Source organism: Anas platyrhynchos, chromosome 2 (assembly GCF_047663525.1).
Source record: "Anas platyrhynchos isolate ZD024472 breed Pekin duck chromosome 2, IASCAAS_PekinDuck_T2T, whole genome shotgun sequence".
In the NCBI taxonomy this organism is placed as follows: domain Eukaryota; kingdom Metazoa; phylum Chordata; class Aves; order Anseriformes; family Anatidae; genus Anas; species Anas platyrhynchos.
In genome coordinates, this window is record NC_092588.1 from 99207627 (window position 1) to 99228657 (window position 21031).

At 41.4% G+C, this 21031-nt stretch overlaps 1 protein-coding gene across 5 annotated transcripts in view; it reads right to left on the bottom strand.

The window, feature by feature from the left end:
• The window catches only part of ITGA9 (integrin subunit alpha 9), a 233597-nt gene that overhangs the window by 188443 nt on the left and 24123 nt on the right, over positions 1–21031 (bottom strand). For all 5 annotated transcript variants that reach the window (XM_072033282.1, XM_027451383.3, XM_072033285.1 and 2 more), the window contains exons 5-11: positions 16024–16091; positions 12814–12943; positions 11081–11166; positions 8411–8479; positions 5052–5189; positions 2405–2510; positions 937–1031 (exon numbers count right to left, since the gene is read on the bottom strand). In XM_072033282.1, the coding sequence (XP_071889383.1) occupies positions 937–1031; positions 2405–2510; positions 5052–5189; positions 8411–8479; positions 11081–11166; positions 12814–12943; positions 16024–16091 (692 nt within the window). The remainder of the gene's footprint in view (positions 1–936; positions 1032–2404; positions 2511–5051; positions 5190–8410; positions 8480–11080; positions 11167–12813; positions 12944–16023; positions 16092–21031) is intronic.

Consider the following 21031-nt stretch of genomic DNA (forward strand, 5'->3'; position numbering starts at 1 on the left):
TTAACTTCATTTTTTAAAAAGCAGTGCATGGCATATACATGCTAAAAGGAAGATGGACTGAACTTCTATGGTTTGTTAGAAGAGCCTCCAATATAACCACTAAACTCTTTTAATCCTGCTTAAACTGGTTTACTGTGAAAGATCCCACCCAGAAACAAAACAAAACAGCCAGAACTTCAAACACACGGAGGGAGGTAGGGAAGATTCAGGCTCTGCAAAAAATAAATGTGCTAGACAGAGACTAGGGGACACATGTTGGGCAGCATCGGCATCAATTTATCTTCTCTCCTGCCTGGCTACAGTAGCTGAATTGCACAGTTTCATCTCTGCACAAGACTCTGTAGCATACCCCAGCCTAGTTTTTACTTCATAACAGAGGTCAGGGAGTGGTACCCAATCATTGTGATATATGTGTGGAACATCATTGTGATGTATTCTCACATCAGAAGTAGAAGGCTAAGAAGCTGTGGGGAGAACAAAAGTAAACTTAAGTTCCTCTTCCTTCTTGCTAAGTCTGCTTTGGTGGGAAGAGAGAGCAACCTCCCAGTTCTCCCTGGCCTTTCCATGACCTATATATGCTCAGCCTCTGCAGAGTTTGTCTTCTGCCGTACTACTACTCTCCCTAAAAATTGACATTCAAATCCCAAGATTTCATTTTCTTCAATAAGGAAGCTACAGCTAAGGACTGTAGTAAAATAAAGTGATACATAGAAGAAATATAGAAATAAAAGAAAGTATCCCCTGATTAACACAATTTTACCTTACAGCATAAGTAAGGGCAAAATGGGAGATGCCATCTTCAAATCAGGACCAAGAAAGGGATGTAGAGCTTGAATTGCATAAGACTACCCATAAAGGGATCCCCAAACATGTTTTGCTTTTTCTGCAGGTCCCAGGAAAGAGCCTTCAGATATCATAAAAGACAGTGTCACGTACCATAGAGTACTTGGGTACAATACCATTGGCATCTCCATGATAAATATAAACCGCTCCTATGTAGTTATCCTCCTTAGGCGCCCCAATGGCAACATCTGTAAAACAGGACAGATGATAAACATTTCACAATCCATTCTGTTAACCCTGCTTCTTCCTGGTTTTAGAAGCTAGATCTCCACAGGAAAACAACTCCCTGTGAAGATGATCAGCAGCTTGTGTCAGCCTGGCTAGAAAAACTTGACTGATTTAATGAAGAGCTCACATTAAAATAAATTTAAAAAATACACACATGTATGTGAATTTGTACATGCATGTGGCTGTGTGTTGTGCCCAATCAGAAACACGTGTTTGTTTCAAAAACATGTGTTTACTAACCAGTAGTCATGCTCAAAAAGTTAAAATAGAATCCTTTCATATCAAAATATCCCATCAAAACCTAGGGGAACATCAGCTTTATGAACTAAGACGGCACTGGCAAAACATTTGTTGTAGTAATACATTAAGTTTGCTTTAAAACCCAAGCCTCCAAAATGAGACTGGGTGCATTATAAGGATAGGCAGAGACAAAAAAAGTGCTGCCAAGGGTGCACTTGGAAATTACATTTGATCCAATTTAACAGCAGAGTGATCCTACCCTTCACTCGCTTCTGCTGCTTGTATCTAGTGATTGCATAGCTGCTAAAATTAAATTCTTCCTCATGGCATCTTAGCCACAGATTGATCCAACTCAGTCTGCAGCCCCTCCATCAACACGGCTGACCCACAAGCAGCAGCAAAGAACGTGCAAATGCACGGACAGGTGCAGAGGGAGACTATTCCTACAACTTGTGATGACAACCTGGAGTAAAGTCAGGTTAAGCTAAATGTGCTATCATGCCCTGAGTAGCCTGGAAGAAAAAAAATCCAGGGGCACAAACAGCAAGTCAGCCTTTGGTCAGAAGTTCTTAATCTGTCCTGCCGGACGTCAGGTACCAGCACCAACACTTTGCTCTCATCTATTCTTACCACAGCATCAGGTCTCATACTGAGCAGCCCTTGAAAGGTGCAAGGGTTAAATAAAGCAGGAGAGAGTTCATTAGTAGAGTTCACTGTATCAGGAGTGAGAAGCTGCTTCTTAATTTCATTTCATGATAAGAAGCATCACTATGCCAATAAAACTGGAAAGGTTCGAAGGCATAACTGGGAAAAAAAATAAAAAGACAGGTTTCTGTGCTGTTTGGGGATTGGGTATCTGAAACCTTTTATAAACCAAACAAAAAGTGAAACAAGGAAGGCAAACTGAACTTAATGAGATTGGGGTGCGAGCTGCACGGACATCAACTAAACCACAGCATGTAGGACCTAGGACCACCTGTCAAAAGTTTTAGATGACAAATCCCATGCAGGCCTGTTGTCCTCAGCATGAGCCCAGGGAGGAGACAGGCAGCACTGACAGCCCCACTGACATCTTCAAGGAAAATGCACTGACCTGGGAACCCATCATCATCGATATCGCCGAGGGCAGCCATGCTCTCCCCAAAGTGCGCGTTGTAGGCACCATCACCATCCAGAACAAGCTGCTCATCCAGCACTCCCTAGCAAAGAGGAAATAAACCAGGCTCAGGGGAACAATGCTGCAGGAAGCACCAGGGTAGAACAGTGGAATGACCATCACCCTCACTGCCAAGGCATCCCCCCACCAACAGAGATCAGCTGTGTGCCATAAATCGAAAGGGTTTAACAATAAAACCAACACAGTTGACTGCAACAGGAGCCAATAGGTCTCCCTGGCACACTCCATGGCCACAGGTGGCATTGCCAACATCAGAACCTAGGTACCACTAGCCTGGTGAGCCAGGGACCTAAAGGTCCCCAGCTCTGGCTGAACAGGTGAGCAGACACTGCCTGAGGATGACAACATCAAGGTAAAAGAATCCACTTAAAGAGGAATTCAGCCTTTCTCTTTCAAAGATCCTTTATTGTTCAGTTAAAGCTGAGCACTTTTAATTTTAACTGAACAGTAGCACCTTGTAGGGGCTGGTAGGAACAAGTTTAATGATGATACTAATTTCTATTTTTAAATCTTCTTATGTTGTTAACAACAAAAAAAAAGGGGGGGGGGGGATGCTAAATTAGCTAAACGATAACTCAGTGATACAACTACATGCAGTCATGGGGCTCGGTGAGCTCATGAAGGTTTCCAGACACCTAAAATGTAACAGCTCAGAGCTTGCTCTGCTGGCAGATTACATCTGAGAAGTGAAATTCTCAGTCCAGACTTACTCAGCTAAACCCCAGTGAATTAAAGAGAATTCTGTTTTAAGAAGCAAACATTTGGGCAACTGGATTTTAAAACTTTTTATGTATTGGACAGAAGGATTAAAGCAAACTACCCAAAAAGCCTTCTGAAATGAAGAATAAGGAAAGAGCTTTAATGAAATAAAGAGACAGAGGAAAGTTCAGAATAAAGTAGCTTTGTACTCATATGCCATGAGAAGCCTTATATGGATTTGGTATTTCTTGCCCACCCACTTTCTGGTCAGATACATAAGCTTCAGTTTCTTGCAGTCTTCCCTCGAGGGGAAAGGAACATTTCCACAAGAAAACAAAATATTGTTATGCAATCCAACTTTGTACCCACCTCAAGGGTTGTTTTTCTTTGTTTTGCATCCTTTGTGAATGAGGGTAAACTGCCCTCTGGAACATGTAATAAAATCTTTTTCTTGGCTGCAGGGAGTTGCTGACTTTAAGAAAATCCCACATAATGAAATTGAAACACAACAGAGAGGAGACAGGCAGGCCTGTATGTGCAACTCATTTCCCTGCATTCCTCTTAAGAAAGAGAAAAATATAAGTGTATCATACCTAGCATCACTATAATGTAGTTTTTTCTGATCCACTGCAATAACCTCTTGAGCACTGGTGCTTGTAGAATGAAACTGCAAGCTTTAAATGACCATACCCCAAAGAGAAAGCCACCAATCCTGCAAGCCACTGCTGCTTCAAGTAATCCTTGCTGCAGGAGTTTAATTATTTAACTTCATCATTTTATAGAAGATAAAAATCATATATATGATTTCATATATACGATCATGTATATGATATATATGATTCATATATAATCATATATGATCACATATGATTTCATATATACCATCATATATAATCATATACATGATGGTATATATGAAATCATATATACTCTCACTGTAAGCATGAAATATTAGGTATTGTCTGCTTAGAATTCTGGATGTATTCTGATGACTCTGCAGCCACACTGCAGTATAAGAAGTTGGGCAACCTGTGATCAAGCTGAAAAAATAAAGCCCATTTAAAGGAGGAGCAATAACTGAAGATAAAAATACAACAAAACTAATTCTGAAGTCTCTCAAATGCTGCCTATAGGACTCACAATGGGTGTTATATCTAACATAAACAAACTCCATGTATTAAAGTTCTCAAAGTTCTGATTAATTATATCAATTTAGTCAGTAACAACTCCCCCTTTGAGACAGCAGGGTTTGGATCTGAATATTAAATGTGCAATAATTAGTAAACAATTATTTTTTTCCTATAAATAGGATATAATAATGGTCTTGCTTTGGTAATGGAAGAAAGGTCAGACTTTTCCAAGACTGTTGGATCGTGAGAAATCCAACAGTATCAGCTGATAAGAATTTCCCACCAGTGGATATATATGAGCCATAACGTAAAGGTAACATGAATGTAGTCTCTGCTTTCCCTGCAAAAAGACTCCTAAATCCCTACACATTTTTGTTCTGATTTGTAGGTCCCAATGACCCCCCAAAACACAAAAGGAAAACTCAGTCAAAGCTGCTGACTTTTACTTGGTTTTGGCATGTAAAGCCACAAATACCACGAAGTTTCAATATGAAACCAGAAACTTTCCCAGACCTCCTTGAAAGATTCACAGCTCTGTGATGAATGTGGGTTGGTGTCTGGGAAACCATGATACCAGATGAGCTTTTCGTGACTGCATGCTCTGTCGGAGACATCCAGGGCCCCACTGTTTGAGACATTAAGTTTCACCATGCAACGCTGGAGGGGACATCGGCGTTACCCTGCCCAGACCCACACCCTCATCCCTTACCAAGTCATCTCCTGGATATACTCACATTTCCTCTGTTGATATAGACTGTGACTTGACCCTCATCTCTGATCTCAGAAAACATAGGTGCTCCGACCAGCAGGTCTGACAGCCCGTCAGAGTTCAGATCAACTGCACATAAGGAGGAGCCAAAGTAAGAGCCCATCTGTAACCAAGCCGAGTCACAACAAAGCATTCAGTATCTGCCCACACACAGGAGGAAATCATTTAGGCGTGCTTTTTTTTTTTTTTTTTTTTTTTTTAATTTAAAATGATGACTTGCTGCTTTATCACTCACAAGTTCTCCTACAGAAAAAGTTTAGGGGATAATTCAGGCAAGAATTAAACGTTTTACTCTAACAGTGCATGAGCTTGGATGCCTTATCAGAAGAATAAAATCTATACCCTGGCACATGCTTAAGTGAGACACCTAGGCTTTCCTAGACTAACTTTCAGTTGTCAAATGCTTAACACCAGGAAGGGGGTGAAATAAGTTTCCCAAACCGAGACCTTGCTGGTGATTATTCATGCCCATATTCATTCCTAAAGAGACCTGAACTTATATACCAGAGATCTTCTGGCAATGCCTAAAAGAAACAAACAAAAAAAAAAGGGGGTGGGGGTGGGGGTGGGGGTGGGGAGAGAGAAAGGAGCATCCATTAAAAGAGGCATTTGAAATTACCCCTCATTTGTGGAATATTTTCACATGTTCTATTTGTATCAGTCACCTTTAATTAACAGCACTGGTTGTGAGTTTTGTTAGTAACCTTTCCTCTCACATACAAAAAAAACTTTTCAGTTGACACAGAAAAAAAACTAAGCCACTTCCATCTCCGATTATTATTGCTTGACAAAACTAAATTGCTTAAATTTAAGAAATTCATTACATCATTTTTATACAGGTGAATATGAAATACTAACAATCTCCCAACCAGCATCCATATTATGAATTTAAAAACACATTTAAACACAAAAAAGAAGCCAAAAGCAAGAATGATATTCTGCTCTTATTTCATCCACTTCTGCTAAGGTACCACAAGGCATACTCTTTGAGACCAGTTAAAAACCATAGTCTCAAAACTAAAAGTAACTTCTAAAAGAAAAATTAAAAGACAGCTCTTCATATTTGAACTTGAGAGCTGTTTACATAACAGGAAAAATTGAGGTTACACAAGTAATTATTTAGGTTAAAAAGAATGAATCACACTTCTTGCATGTTTTCACATTCCTGTTTGTGGATCCCTGCACCACAGCCTTCCATGTCCAATAGCTCCAAACATGTGAGCCAGAACTACCGGGCACAACAGGAGATGGGCAGCAGCAGCTTCACTCTTTAGAGTCTTAAAAGATTTAAAAGCTGCTAAATCTATACAGTGGGGTGAGTTAAGGATAGAGTTTCAGTTTGTAACTCAGATTTTTGTGCTTGTGTGGGTTTAAGGTCAGACCTCGAGTATCATTTGATTCCAGTTAGTTTGTAGTTTAGGTTCCCTTGTGGATTTTTTATTTGTTTATTTTTTTAATCCACTAAGGTTTTAAAACAAATTTCTCATGGGTAAGGAGTGAAAGTTATGAAAAGCATTTCACTGTGTATTCAGGCAGTTTTCAGGGGAAGGCTATTATTTACTTAACTGCAATGTGGTATGTCTGCAGTGTGGGTGAGTTCATGGTGCTGTGAGAACCTGACAGTTGGGCACTTAACATTTGTAATGAGCCACCACGTTTTCTTTTTTCATCTCTGCATCTGATTTCCCTGTTCGGCCTCCACAGAATAAAAAAAAAAAAAAAAAAAAAGGAAGGAAGGAAGAAACTGCCCACTAATGTCTGTCTAACAGGAATGTTTGAGCAATGAACCTTTCACACCACTGGGAAGGACACAGCATTTGCTGAGAGCTCATTTCCAAGCATTGCTCATTGCTGAGCATGTCTGGTTATATTTCAGTCACAAAACAGAAAAGCTGTGATTTAGGATAGGTTTCTTTTAAAATACAATCCTCATTCAGATTTTACAGAATTTGTATAAAGCATACTACTGAGAAAGAAGGTGATGACAGCCTAGAAGTACTTGAAGGATGTAAATACTTGATTAGTTAAGTTTCATATAGGAATAATGTGATTACATTGAAAAATGAAAGTTTTTGGCTAGGACCTGGAAACTTCCTGATAGCTCTATTTATTAGGTTGAGGAATACTTCTCCAGGAGCACATCCTTAGGGGCAATTAAAAGTCAACAGGGAAAAAAATGAACAGGAAACAATCAAACACAGGAGGTGCCCCAGATGAACTGGGAGGGCTTTTCCTTTCAAGATGTTGGCAACTCTGCTACAGCGCAGAGAAAGACATTTTGCAGAGACTCCTGAACACAAGTCACAGCATCTACCCACACATCCTTGCAGTTTTTACGTATTCCAGGCATGTTTTTAAAGATGACAACAGTGGTATTGTTTTTTTGGGGGGGAACATGCTAATATACTACCCACTTAATAATACAATCAAATGCTCAGATCCTTCTGAGGATGGCAGATCTCTCTAGAGCCAGATGCTTTTGAGAGCCAGTGACCTTTTTCTTCTGCATTTCCTCTCATCCCAGGAGAAAACAGGCAACCCCAGGTAAACAGTGTTGTGTCCTCAGGGTGTTATTCCCAAATAAACCTTTGTTTGTTTGTTTTTATCTACACCTAGACATACTGTCCACTTCATTCTTCATGTGACACATCACCAGCAAGCCCCCAGTGAAGAATGTAAGCCGTTCCCCACTCAAACACAACATTGCATGGGGGAGTTGTATCTCACCAGCATTCACTACATTTTTGGGCAGGAGGCAGGGTTCAGTTCTAAGGCAGCAATCATAACAGAAATACTCAGGACTGATTCATGACAGGAAGAGGAAAATCATCCTCTCCTGAGGCACAAAAGCTGCTCCTCCACAAAACAGCATAACTTTCATGTCCCTGCCTTATCACAGCAGGGTAGAAAAAAACAGAGAGGGGCTTTGTGTAATAAACCAAGCTCCAGGCTACCCAGAGCCACTAGTAACATCTACTCAGAGGAAATGTCTCTGTCTGGGCTCTGCCACATCTCAGAAGGCAACAGCAGAAGCTGCTGCTACATTTGTGTAAGGCTAGTCAGAACCAGCAGTACAATTTTCAGCAAAACCCTTAATTTCATTGGGGCATTGAGCAGAGATTGAAGTCGCCACCATTGCAAGACAAAGGGAATACAGGTGGTCTGTACAATAGGTTGGTTTACATCTTCAGGAAAGATGAGGAAAAACAGCCTTTGATCAAAAATTCACAAAGCAGTAGATCGAAAGTGATGCTCTGAGACAAACCTACCTTTATTTCCCCTCCCTCCACCCTCAGATGAAAACATATAAACATAAAATCTCACCTTTTTTCCTGATGCCTGAAAAATCTTCACCAAAGACCCTGATCGCCTATCTGTTCTGAAAATATAAACCTGAAAAGTGAAAAAAGAAAAAGGTTAACCAATAGTAACTACGAAGCACATAAAGGCACAGCATTGGTGCTTTCTCCATGTATCTGCATCATGATTGTGGCCATGGCTATTGCCAAGATACAACTTCAAGACAGTTTATTGCTCAGTCTTCTTTTAAAAGACAAAGCATGTACTTCCCCACTTTCCTGATGAATCGCAGACCTCCTGTCACAAGAGATGCTTGAACAGTATTTTGTCACCTACTTTTTTGTATGTGAGCATGTGCTGAGTACTTACAAGCAACCCATAAAGGAACTCTCCAGCTCTCAAACAACAGGCATTTGGAGAATGCCAGGAAATGAGCAGGGCAAAGGGCTGAGAAGGCACAACGCTGCTTCCCTTCCCCTACCCAGCCTTCCCTTCTCAGGGACGCATGCCTGCATGTACAGCACTGCAAACTTCATAATGGTTTAGCATTTAGAGTAGAAGTCCCGATCAGATCACTCAAGGCATTTGCACTGTTTCTTCTGAAATGATCTGTAAATACATAGCCATTCAAACTCGGTCCACTTGTTGCTCATTTCCATAGGAGAAACTGCTTAACCAGGAACTCCTGGGGATAAAAACATTGATAGAAGTCCAGTAACAGATCTTGTACCAAAATTTAAGACCTAAAGCACGTTGCTTGTAGGAAGGGACTCCCTTTGGCAGAAGGGCTGGCTCAGTCAGCGTTTTTTGAGACTCTTCCAGCATTTGACAGGCTTCTTCCCAGCAGGTCTTCATGCTGTTTGTGGGACGAAGGATCCTAATTTTCCAAGGCCATGTGGCTGAGCCAAGCACTTGACATGGCTGAATATGTGGAGAGTTATTAATAGGTGGTGAGACAGACTTCAAAGCCACTATCAGCCGAGAACACAGCATGTATTCACCGTGGATTGTTGCTGTAGATATAAAGGACTCCCCAGTTTTTGCAGCAGCCTGTTTAGCAGCGAGTGCATGTTGCCAGGTGTCATGACTCCAAACCCAGCTTTACTAAGGACACTCCTGGTGCCATTTGGGAAATGACTCGGTCTTGTTAAGTTTCTTGGCTTTCTCCTCAATGGAAAGGGTGTGAGAACAGTAATCACTTTCTCTTGGGGAAGTGGTAAGGATTAACTTATTAGAGAGTGTGGAAAGCACAACAGGACTGCTCAGCATTATGTCCAGCGTTCAACACCTCTTACCGCCCCCATTGCCATGCACTCCTGCTACCCACATTCCATGCCAAGTGAGAATAACAGGAGCTTTTGCAACTAGAGCAACAGTCTTTAACCTACAGAGCCAGCTGCTTCCTCATGGATCTCACATTAGCAGCTGCATTTTTTTTTCTCCTTCCTTGTAGAGAATTTAAATCTGTTCCACTGAGAAAACGGGTTGGAAGGAAAATGCACTGGAGCAACCATAACAGAGCACCTGGGATAAGGAAACTATCTTGTGCACGTCTTCTCAGTAGCAACTGTGCTGCTGCTATATCCCTTATGTCCTAGTTATGCCAGACCAGGTGTACATACCAAGTTCATCCTCTACTTTTATTCCATTATCCCCATTTACTCTGCTGCCCCCAGCAACTGCAAGGACACAATCTGTCTAAAACAAAGGACAGCGTTCTTGCTAATGGAGACCTTTCACTCCTTATTATTAGGACTCCACTACAACTGAGCAGTAGAGAGAAGAAGGTGGAAGGACCAGATGTGTCTGCTGGAGCAACTGGTGACAGTAGGCCCCAAAATGATTTGAAAGGAAGAGTGGTAAAAGCAAATCCTTCACATCCCTTCCCTCCTTCTCCCTAGTCCTGCTCCTCCACTTTTGATTCAGAAGCATAGAGCGGTCCCAGTGCATACACCATCACCCTGCTACCAACAGCAGCTGGATATCCTACAGAGAAACTACAGGCACACCTAATGCATCAGCTACCTCCATCCAGCCATTCACAGGCTTACACCCTTGGGATTGTACATACATATACCTACAGGAAAACCTTTGGGTTTATGTCTTCTGAAGAGCTTGTCGCCAAGATTTCTGAGCACAGCTGTCAGAAATCCAGATGTTAACCTATTAAATGCTAATGTATTGTAACATGTTTTAAGAGAGACATCAATAAGGCTACTAAATTTCATGCTATTAGAAGTGCTACCCTGAAGCAAGTAGGGATACAGTCTACATGGAAAGCATTGTCAAATGTCTGAAGAAAACAAGTAGAGGACTAATCCTCTTTTCCAATTTTTCTCATTTCTACACAAGGTATGTCTGTACGTTTTTACACAAGGCCATGCCTGTACATTAGAAATCCTGAACAGAAGTGGTGTGAAAGAAATGTTGCCACTGTCTTGTTAAAATAACCATTTAAAGGATTGGGTGGGAGAGAGAGGAAAGAGAGGAAGGAGGGATGTCAAACACCAGAAGAGACAGGTGGAGAAAATTTGATGACTTCATCAAACTACCTCACCTCTCCCCTGCACAGTGCTCCAAAACTACTCTGTAGGCAAAAATCTCTTGGCTTGTCACACATGTGGGAACTGCATCAATACTACTTTCCTTGCCCAGTTGCATCCGACCACATTATTGTTTGACAAAAAGCCGCACCTTTCCGATGCCTCCATCCTGGGGAGCTCCTCCCACGACGTCCGTGGAAGTCGGCTGAGAGAAATGACCTGCTGTCACCGCGTATCCTGAGCAGGAGATGGGATGGGGTGGGAGAGAAGAGAGGAAAAATAAATAAATAGATAAATAAGGACAAAAGGAAAGAGCCTGAGAAACAGGTCAGCCATCTGGAGCATGCTCATCGGGTTTCATGGCTCCTCTTAGACTGCGCGTTGTTAGTGTTATGCAACCATTTTGTCCAGGATGCACCAATATTCACTCAGTTCCAGAGCACGAGGCTTCAGGAAATGGCAGTACAACCTCTGGTACACTTCCAAAAGTGGAGAGAAAAAAGGTGTGTGTGTCAGCAGGGAACATGCAGGGGGGCACATAAAACAGTTACAGGGAACAGTTCGGTAACCCCGAGTCCCTAAAGGGAGGTGGTAAAACAGAAGCATATAAACAGAGACAAACAGAACAAGGAGAGCACATCATTGCAGAGAAGTATCACATCAAAGAGCAACAGTCCCACATCGGCTGGACACAAGTCTCCTCCTTTGGCTGAAATCACTGCCCAGGAAAACTGGGGAAATTACATGCCTTTTTTTTTTTTTTTGGGGGGGGGGGGGGAGGGAAATGGAGGAGAGTAGACAAAAGGGTCAGAAAAGTTAATGGCTTAAAAAGATTTTTGTTTACACAAGAATAAAGAGGGGAGGATAGATCAAAGAAAGAGTGTATTTGACAGAAGGAGATCAAAGAATTGATCTTATTTGTTATATTAAAATGATATATATATAATAACTAGAGAAGAGTACATAGAGCAGAGTACTTTCCTTCTAAGGCTGTCTTGCATTTGACTTGGCTTTTCTGTTGTAAATTATGAGGCTCTTGTCTACATGGTAATCACTATATTTCAGGTCTATCAGTGGCAAAATCTATGTATGTCCTTAAATATTAATAATATGTCCTTAAAAGCACTCCTCATTTAGCTATCTCCAAGCAGCATCTCCCAAGTGGTATTTTTTTAAAAGACTAAAGGTTAAAGGGAAGAAGACAGGTCAGTGCAAGTCTTTAGTCAAACAATATCAAACCACTGATTGTTTGAAATGCTTTCTAAGTCTTGAGCACTAGGGATTTGGTGGAAGCCTTTAAACTAATTATGCTTGGGACATTAGCTAGTTTTAGAGCAAGTAAAACCAATGGAGTTAACATTAAGGATTACTCAAACCATCCTTCTCAAGCCAATTATTTCATAGCCTTCTGCTGCTGCCAATGAGTCACTTACGTGGCAATATTTTTGTTCAAACAAATTAGTCTCTGCAATACACCTTCTGTAATTATGTATTGTATCCATTTTACAGTAGAAACACAGCCTAACTGATACGCATAGCTTTTCCATCACAATGTAAAAAGACAAATGTAGGAGGCCCACTACCAACCTGCTTCTCAGTCCAAATGCACTTTCCATATTACTCAAAAAATTACTCAGAAAAAAGGCTGGTTGTTTTTTGTTGCTGTTGTTCATTTGCTAGTTTTTCAAAAAGGGGCCTAGTCTGGCTGTTTCCTTGCTTACATTTGTTTCCAAGTAGGTAACCCTTTAATTCAGGTACTCTTCACACTTTTCATAAACATACTCTACACCATCAAAAAATCAACATCAACTTTACAGCATCAAAGCCCTGAAACATGTTGTTCAACTCAACCTTTCTCACAGAAAGCACCACAGAGCTACTTACCAAGGTAGGTGTAACGCCTGGCTATTACAGCATCATCATTCAGTTTGTAATACATGTTGTCAGTGAGATTCAGCACTTTGACTGTTCCTGTCCAGTAATAAGATCCTGGTGCCCCCATGATGACCAGCTCCTACAACAGGAAAAACAGCAGGGTGAGGAAAGGATGGGGAAACAGTAAGTAATAATCAAACCTGGACAACAATTCATTCCTTATGAAATAATGAGAAAAGGACAGGATATTAACTTAAAACACCATTTATAAGCCCATCTATAAGAACCTCCATTCTGTGTTCATGTAGAATCTCTTTCTTCCCAAGCACAAAGGTCACTATACATATCCTAGAAATTCTTGATCTCCCTTTCTATGGCCCGCTTTTGCTCAGCTGTTCTGCAACTTCAATAAAAGACACTCCTCAACCTTACTAGCCATAAAATTTTCCCTGCTAACACACAAAAAATGCTTCTCTACCTGCTGCCTTTCCCAGCTACCCTCAAGAAGACCCAAAGACAGCAAGCCAAGTGTGCACATTTAAAGAACTGAACATCTTGCTTTGCTGTCTTCAAAAATGCTCCACTCTTTCAGAGCAAACCTGGCTATATTTAATCACAGACACACAGAGCAATTCAGGATTTTGAAAGACTGGAAATCAAAAAAAAAAAAAAGATGCTTTTTTAACATGTCAACTGAGATCGCCCAGATCCAACATCCAAATATAGATGCTCATGGAGAATGCTTTCAAATCAAAATCAAATGTACATTGGCACACCTGTACAATAAAATTCCCATTATTCCCATGAGTAGGGGATGCAAGAAAGTCATAAGCAAGGCTGGAAGAGGTGCAACAATGACATTGCAGAAATTTTAAACGGTAGCCATGGTGGCAAAGGTAAGGAGAGGAAAGTAGAGTGAGTTTCAAGTTGAATCCTACATCCTGAAGTTACTGGCTGAACTCCAAGCATTGCTGAAAAAATTCAGAGCAACACTTGATGCTTCGGCTGTGCTGGACCAGGGAAAGAGGAAGCAGGAGTTTTTATCAGCCTACTGTAAGAACCAGCCATCTCTAAAGTAAATTAATTGGGCAAAAATAGTGCTTCCAGTTGAACATCCTCTCTAAAGTGACTTTTTCTATGTCCTGAGTATACCTCAAAACCTGCTCCCAAATATCTACCATGGAGATACCCTGGTTCTCTAGAAGGTTTGGTTCTACCCTCAACTGTACTTCTCGTATTACAACTGCATTCAACCCTCAGAGCTCTTTCCCATTGAAGGAGACCATGTAAAACATTAATAGTCTTTGTTTTGTTTTGTTTGTTTGTTTGTTTTTTAAAAGTTTTCTTTTCTTCAAACACTTGGAAAACAATGTAAATTCATGTTATCAAGTGCCAGGCTGTAACAAGTAAAAATGTCTGTGTTTTGCTGGTTATTCATAAGAGGACAATAAACAAGAGGGAAACCCTTTCTTTTTCTTTTCCCAGTTCCAAACTGGTGAGAAAAACTTCTTGCTGTTTTTCACACATGGAGACCTAAACATGCACATGAACCCAATTCCAGGATTTTCTTTGCTATTTTTGTCATGATTTAAGCAGAACTTGAATAGGTATTTTTCAGATTTGCTTTTGTTTATGGAACATCACCTGCTCATTTGCTGCTGGCAAAATGGCAAACTTTTTTTCATTTTCTAGGATGAAGCATTAGCACAAAACACCTGCATGTGACACAGTAAAGACATGAACTGATTTGAAACTGCTCATGGCATTTTTTAACCATGCTTTGGTCAGAGGGAAACCTGTTGCTTATAGGGGTAGGACACAACTATTTTTGTTTCAGTGAATTACAACTTCACTCCAAAAAATAAAGACATTATTGACAACCAAATAATTTTATTTAGGGAAAAAAATAAAATAAAGGAGATGAAGATGCAGCATGTGTTCATGATCCAAAGCTTCCAGCATCCTCACAGCAAACCTTTGCTTTTGGAAAGCAGCAGATGTGGGTTTAAATAACCCCAGCAGAGGATTTAGTGAAGCCTGGAGAACATTAAGCCTAGGTAAGTTCTCCAGCCACAGAGAAGACAGAAAACAGTTATTTTGCCTCACCACTCCTTTCAGCGCAAGCCTTGGGTGGACTCCGTCCTTGTGGGAAATCACTCCCATACTACAGACCCCTTGGGGTGAGCGGCTGCAGTAGCAGGGACTTTAAACAAGCAAATTTCCTAATAAACCTAGAGGGACAGGACTGCACACACAGACAAAGTATGGGATGTGCTCAGCCACAGCTTTTTTCCTTGGAAGCTGCCGTGCCCCTGAGGTCAAGGGATCGTTTACCAGCAGGAACAACGACCATCAGCAGCACTGAAAATATGGTAGGGGCTTGCCTGTTTGACCCAAAAAGCCATTTATCTGCGTTTCCTGCTCAGTCTGGTAGTGCTGGAGCTGCCACTGGGCCCGAAGCAATGGAAGTTCAAAGCTATCTTTTGAATTAGGTGAGCAAAGAAGGATTTAAAGCATGGGAACAGACACAGGCTGGAGAGAGCAGGGAAGCCAGGAAACAGATGCTGCCAATGATGCATCAAGTTATCGGGCAGTGCCACTGTGGCAACAGTGCCTGACTGCCATTCCTGTTTACTTGGACATCAGCTCCTGACAGTGCAGAGGGGACATCATTTCTGTGTTTGTATCAGCCTGGACAACAAGGTCTGCAGCCCAGCACATCTGTATTTAGGACTAAGCATATACTGGACATGACAGCAAGGAGCCTGACACTGCACTGAACTAGTTGTGTGTTTTGGGGGGCTTTTATTGGCTTTGTTTTTTAGATCTTGAAGCATTAAAAAAAATCCAGTAGATACATCAGGGAACAAAGTCATCTTTGCCTCAACTAAAACATGGTTGATAAACTGCTGTACAGCAAAGAATATGGTCCAGTATTCATACCAGCTCTCTATGCTATTTTTTTCCACCTTTTCGAAATGAAGAACTGAAACGGAACTGAAAAAAAATGTGTTTCTTATCTTATTCTGAATATATGTGTATATATATGTGTGTGTGTGTTTGTGCAAATTTATGTATTTATATATTCACATACACATAATTAAACAAACTCATTCAGGGAAAAATGGTTTAGATCACTGCAGAAAGAAAAAAAATAGCATTAGACACAGAGATATCTCTGCTTACAAACCCCATCCCCACCACACCACCTCTGCTCACCTCGGTGAAGAAGCCCGCGATCCCCGCCTGGCATGAACCGTGCTCCTCCCCGTACTTCTTCTTGTACTCTGGGTGGGAGAAGGGAAGAAAACAAACCACAGTCACTTCTGGCTTGTGCTGGCAACAAGTATACCACCCCTACCACCACCATGCAGTGGGCATTTCACACCCAAGAGGTCTGCATCCCCCTACACACAGCCTGGAGGCTGCCAGGGTAGGATGGGGGACCCTGAAAGCATTTCTGGTGGAGGGATGCTTTGGGACACCATCCCTAGGAAAGAGGTGTGGAGGAAGAAGAGGGCACCACTTTTAATCAACTGTCTGCTCATCTCATCTGGAGGATGCTCAGCTCCACTGCTCTCAGCCACATGCTCACAGCTCCCAGATCACAGGGCTCCCAGTCCCCAGCAAAGGAGCTTTCGTCTGTGTTTTATGAAGCAATTTTTTCCCTGTCAAACCTGAGGAATTTTTACTTTAGCCTTCAGTAGAAAACGGAAGGGGAAAAAAAACAAAAAACAAACAAAAACCCACTTTCCTTATAAAAACAAACAAACAAACAAAAACAAACAGTAAATTCAAGGGATGGTGTGGGGAGAAATCACTTTCCACTTAGAAGCTTTTTTCCTGACCATTACTGTCAAATATTTACCATAATAATGAGTGAATAATGACTACACAGCTTCTGCACATTGCCACTTCCTGTGTTACAGTAGGATTCCAAAGGATAAAAAAAAAGTCCAGGAGAAAGAGTAATTCAGGCTCCAAAAACAGTCTCCAAATAGCTCAGTAACTTTTTTTTTTGTTGTTCTTTTCTCTTCTTCTTTGAAGCAAGCATCATTAACTCATTGCTAAATGATTAAAAAAAGAAAAAGTAATGTAATCGGTGGCCTCTTTGGAACCAAAAGAAACTCCTCATAAACTTAATTTTATCATAGTGAAGACCAAAAGGAATTAGCAGCAGCAGCCGTGCCCCTACACACCCGGCTTCCCAGTGGGAATGTGCAGCAGCACACCCACAGAGCAGTGAAACCAGTATTCACCAGGCCTTCTCTTGGCTGTTTACAGGCAGCACCAGGGCTCTGAATCTCTAGGTTTTCACAGATAGTGGCTCACTGAGTCAGGCTCTCCTCGCTTGGAAAAAAATCCTTGTTTGTAGACATGAGCACTTTTTATTCAGCAAGCTGAGGAGATGAGGTTTCTCCCTCTGGCATTTCCTGAGAAATAATGCCGTGTGTGTCCCAAAGGGCCCTACTTTTCCAGTGGTTGCATTTCCAGCCTTGCATGGGATGTACTGCCACAAATTCCACATTTGCCCAACTGAGGCGCTTTCACCTCCAACCACAATTTTTTTCTTACACCCAATGTACCAAGGCATAAACAGATCCTGCCTCTTCCCAATTCCACACTCAGCCTGTGGTATCTCCCAGGTTCTGGTAATCCAAAATCACCCCACAGCGAGCATCCCCTTACATGGGTTGGCAAGAGGCCTTCCAGCCCCAGAGTGCAAGGCCACAACCAGCTGCTGCAGCTGGGCCTCGCTGACTATTTGATGGATTTAAAATTGTATATTTCCCTACAAAAAAGGGTATTAGGCTTGGCTCACAGTTTCTTTAAGTGTCTCCTTCAAAAAAAAAAAAATCCACACAGTTCAATTTGCTTTAAAATAAAAGGGGAAAATTGCCATAGGACATTTAACTAATGTAGTGAAAGATTTAGGTCAGAAAAATAATGAAATAATCAATCACCTGGAATCCTTCAGCACAGGTTGAATGGCAAATAAAATGTACTTCTTACTTGTGGTTTTTAAAATTTCTCCTTCTATCCTTCTATAAATAGGTTTTACAACACTTTTTCCCACAAACAATCCTGCCTTAACTATTTTCCCAAGCTTTGTTTACACAGCACCCAGGGTACCCACTTGCGCCTTACATCTCACCCTCTGCAGCATAAATGAAAGTCTCAAAAGACAACTGATTGCCCCGGAAACTGAAGTTTTGGTGTATGAGAGTCCTGATTCTCCAAATCATCACCCCATGTTGCTCAAGGCAATGGAAGGCTCCCTCCACAAACACTTGTTGATGTGAGTATCCCAGCTGACACAAGCCACCCCTTGAATGTAGCTGCAAATAGAAACCAAGGGAATGTAAAACCATGTGAGGATGATAGAAGAAAGAGTAACAGCTTCAGCCATGCAACAAAGCAGCCATTCAAGGCTGGTGGATGAGTCCAGGGCTTCATGCAGTTGTGTTCCAACAACAAGCAATATAACTTCATTTCTTGGGATAAAAAGGATTTTCTTCTGATAAAGAAATGCCTGTACAAATTCTTGATAAAGAAATGCTTGTACAAAAATTAAATTATTTCTCCAATCATGTCAAAAAGTTTATCAAATTCAAAGCATTATTTTATTATAGTATAATTTTGCCTACTTTTTTTTAAAAAAGAGGTCAAATTCAGATCCAGGAATAACTTGAAAACAAAAGCCCCTACATCACAGGACACAACACAGCTGATTTTCATCAGCAATATATATATTAGAAAAGGAACAGAAAAACGCATCATTGTTTTCATTGTCAGGCAATGAAAAAAAGGGTTTTCTTTAAATGAGATGAATGACTGGCTGCAATGCATAAAGAATAGGAGAGATTTGGTGGTTTAAATGGTTGTACAATAAACTCAATTGGTATGTCCACTGAAGCTCATACTTAACAGACATCATTCATGGCTTCCTGTGGTGTTCAGTGTTTTTAAGTCACTTATGTTGCCAGTACTATCTGATCAAACTAACAGCCCTAGACTTCACTTAAATAACTAGTTACACTGTGGTTGTAACAGTGGTCAGTTGGAATTACAGCATTTCAAATAAATTCTGAGCTTGGATATAACCATTGTCTCTGTGAAATGAAGACACAACATGAAAATATTTGGCTTGAATAAATACCTGATAATACTTCTCAGAAAAAAAAAAAAAAAAAAAAAAAAGAGCTTACAGGGGTATAAATGGATTCATTACAGTAGTGTGGCATGATATACAGCAAAAATGCAAAGCAGTGACCATCCTTCCACCCTACAGGTATCCATCTATCCTATCACTATGCGACCCAAGCAGATCACACATATAGATTCGTCTATTTTCCTACCACCCTTGAGAGAGAAAACAGCTTTAATGACATTCTGCAAAGAGAATCTGAAGCACAGAGGCACAAACACCACAGGTATTAAGGCTACCTGAGCATTTAAAACTCCACTGAAACAGAGAAGAAAGCAGCAGCATGTTTTGGCGGGATGCCAACACAGGCAGTCCTGCCCAGGGAGACGGCAGCCCAGCCTGGTTGGACACTGGGCTCCTGGATTCTGGCATTATTCTTTCAGCACAAAAGCCACTCCTCTCTTCAGGCCACCTCACTCCCACTTGCACATGGTTCTCACCCCAGGCAGATCTCCTTTCAGCTCACACAACCAGGGCCACTGCCCCTCACATCCTGGATAGTCACCTTCCAGCCCCACAGACTTCTGTCCCCTCCTAGAGCTGTTCTGCCTCTCCCAAGCAGCAGAAGATCCCCAAAGGCATAAAAACCAAGATTGCTTCTACTTCCCCTCCACCCTAGTACATGGCCATGACACCTGCCACTCACACCACCATCCATCCATCCACCCATCAATGCACTGAAACCATAAGCCATCAGGAAACTGTGCAGATACTGCATGAGCTTACAGCTTTTGCACACCTGAACGGCAACACTTGCAGGAGGTTTAGATATTACATGCAGTGGATTAGGTGGTTTCCACATATCTGCAGGCAATAACTGCTGTCATGAAAGGATCCTTTGTTTTTACACATCTTTATTGTTCTTTCATCTGTCCGCAGACCACTGCACACCCTCATTTATGCAAACCACAAGCCACTAAATTAACTGCTGCAGCAACAGCTGACAGCAAAACAATAAGATGAGGCTGAGCATGAAAGAGGTGGCTGCTTTTGTGACTTTGAAAACATGCCAGAAATAATTGCTTAAACCTCCCTTTTTTTAATTTATTTTATTTTATTTTTGTTAATCTTAGTTTATAAGAGAAGTGAGGCTGAGGAAGAAGTAATTGGTTAAAAGAGGACACAAAAAAGGATGAGCTATGATGTGTGATGACACTGAAGGCAAATGCTCCACAACCTCTTCTCTGACCAAACCTAAGTCTCTAAGCAAACTTCAATATCATAACATAGCATGAGTTTCACTGTGCAAAAAAATCCTTTACCATTTTCACAAATGAAAGCGAAATGGACAGTTACAATAAGCTACCATTTGCACTGAGAGCATCCTGTTTCCCATCTTCCTGTGTTCTACTATACTGGGAAAAAACAGTAGTAATTTTTCTGACCTAGCACTGTGGTATTGGTTTACACCACAAAGCTGGAATATTTTGATGCCTCCCAGAAAAACAAGTGTGGTCTGGACCCAGCACTTGCTCATCCCTTTGGAGGGAAGGCACGTGAGCATGTGCTGTTCCCCTTATTTCCTAACCACACGGTCCACCAGCTTCCCTGCCTCCATCACCAGCTCCTACCACAGAAGGCTAGGAAACCATCCCAGCTCTCCCTGTACAGCTGGGCTACCTCTCACACTGGAAACGAACACTTTATTGCAAACTGAAGGCACTGGGGGGTGACCAGGCAGCTAGGAAAAAATAAACAAGTGAAAGCACCGCCTGGAAGAGCATGGCTCCATACCCCAGCTATACCTGAGAGGACAGCCAGCTCATATAAACCAGATTAGTTCCTACTCAGAAAGATGGCATTTAACTATTAGGCTTTCTGCTGTTCTCATTAGCTCTCAATAGCTTCCAGACTTCTGTCAGCTGTTTCAGGGAAACTGGGTAAGAGTAAGATGTATTGAGACCACTGTGTTGTTGCACCACTACCATCCAGTCAGGAAACTGAAATTTCCTTTGTTGTCTTTAATTATTAAGCCTGTTTTATGCAGATAGAAAACATACTGTGTGCATTAAGGACGTC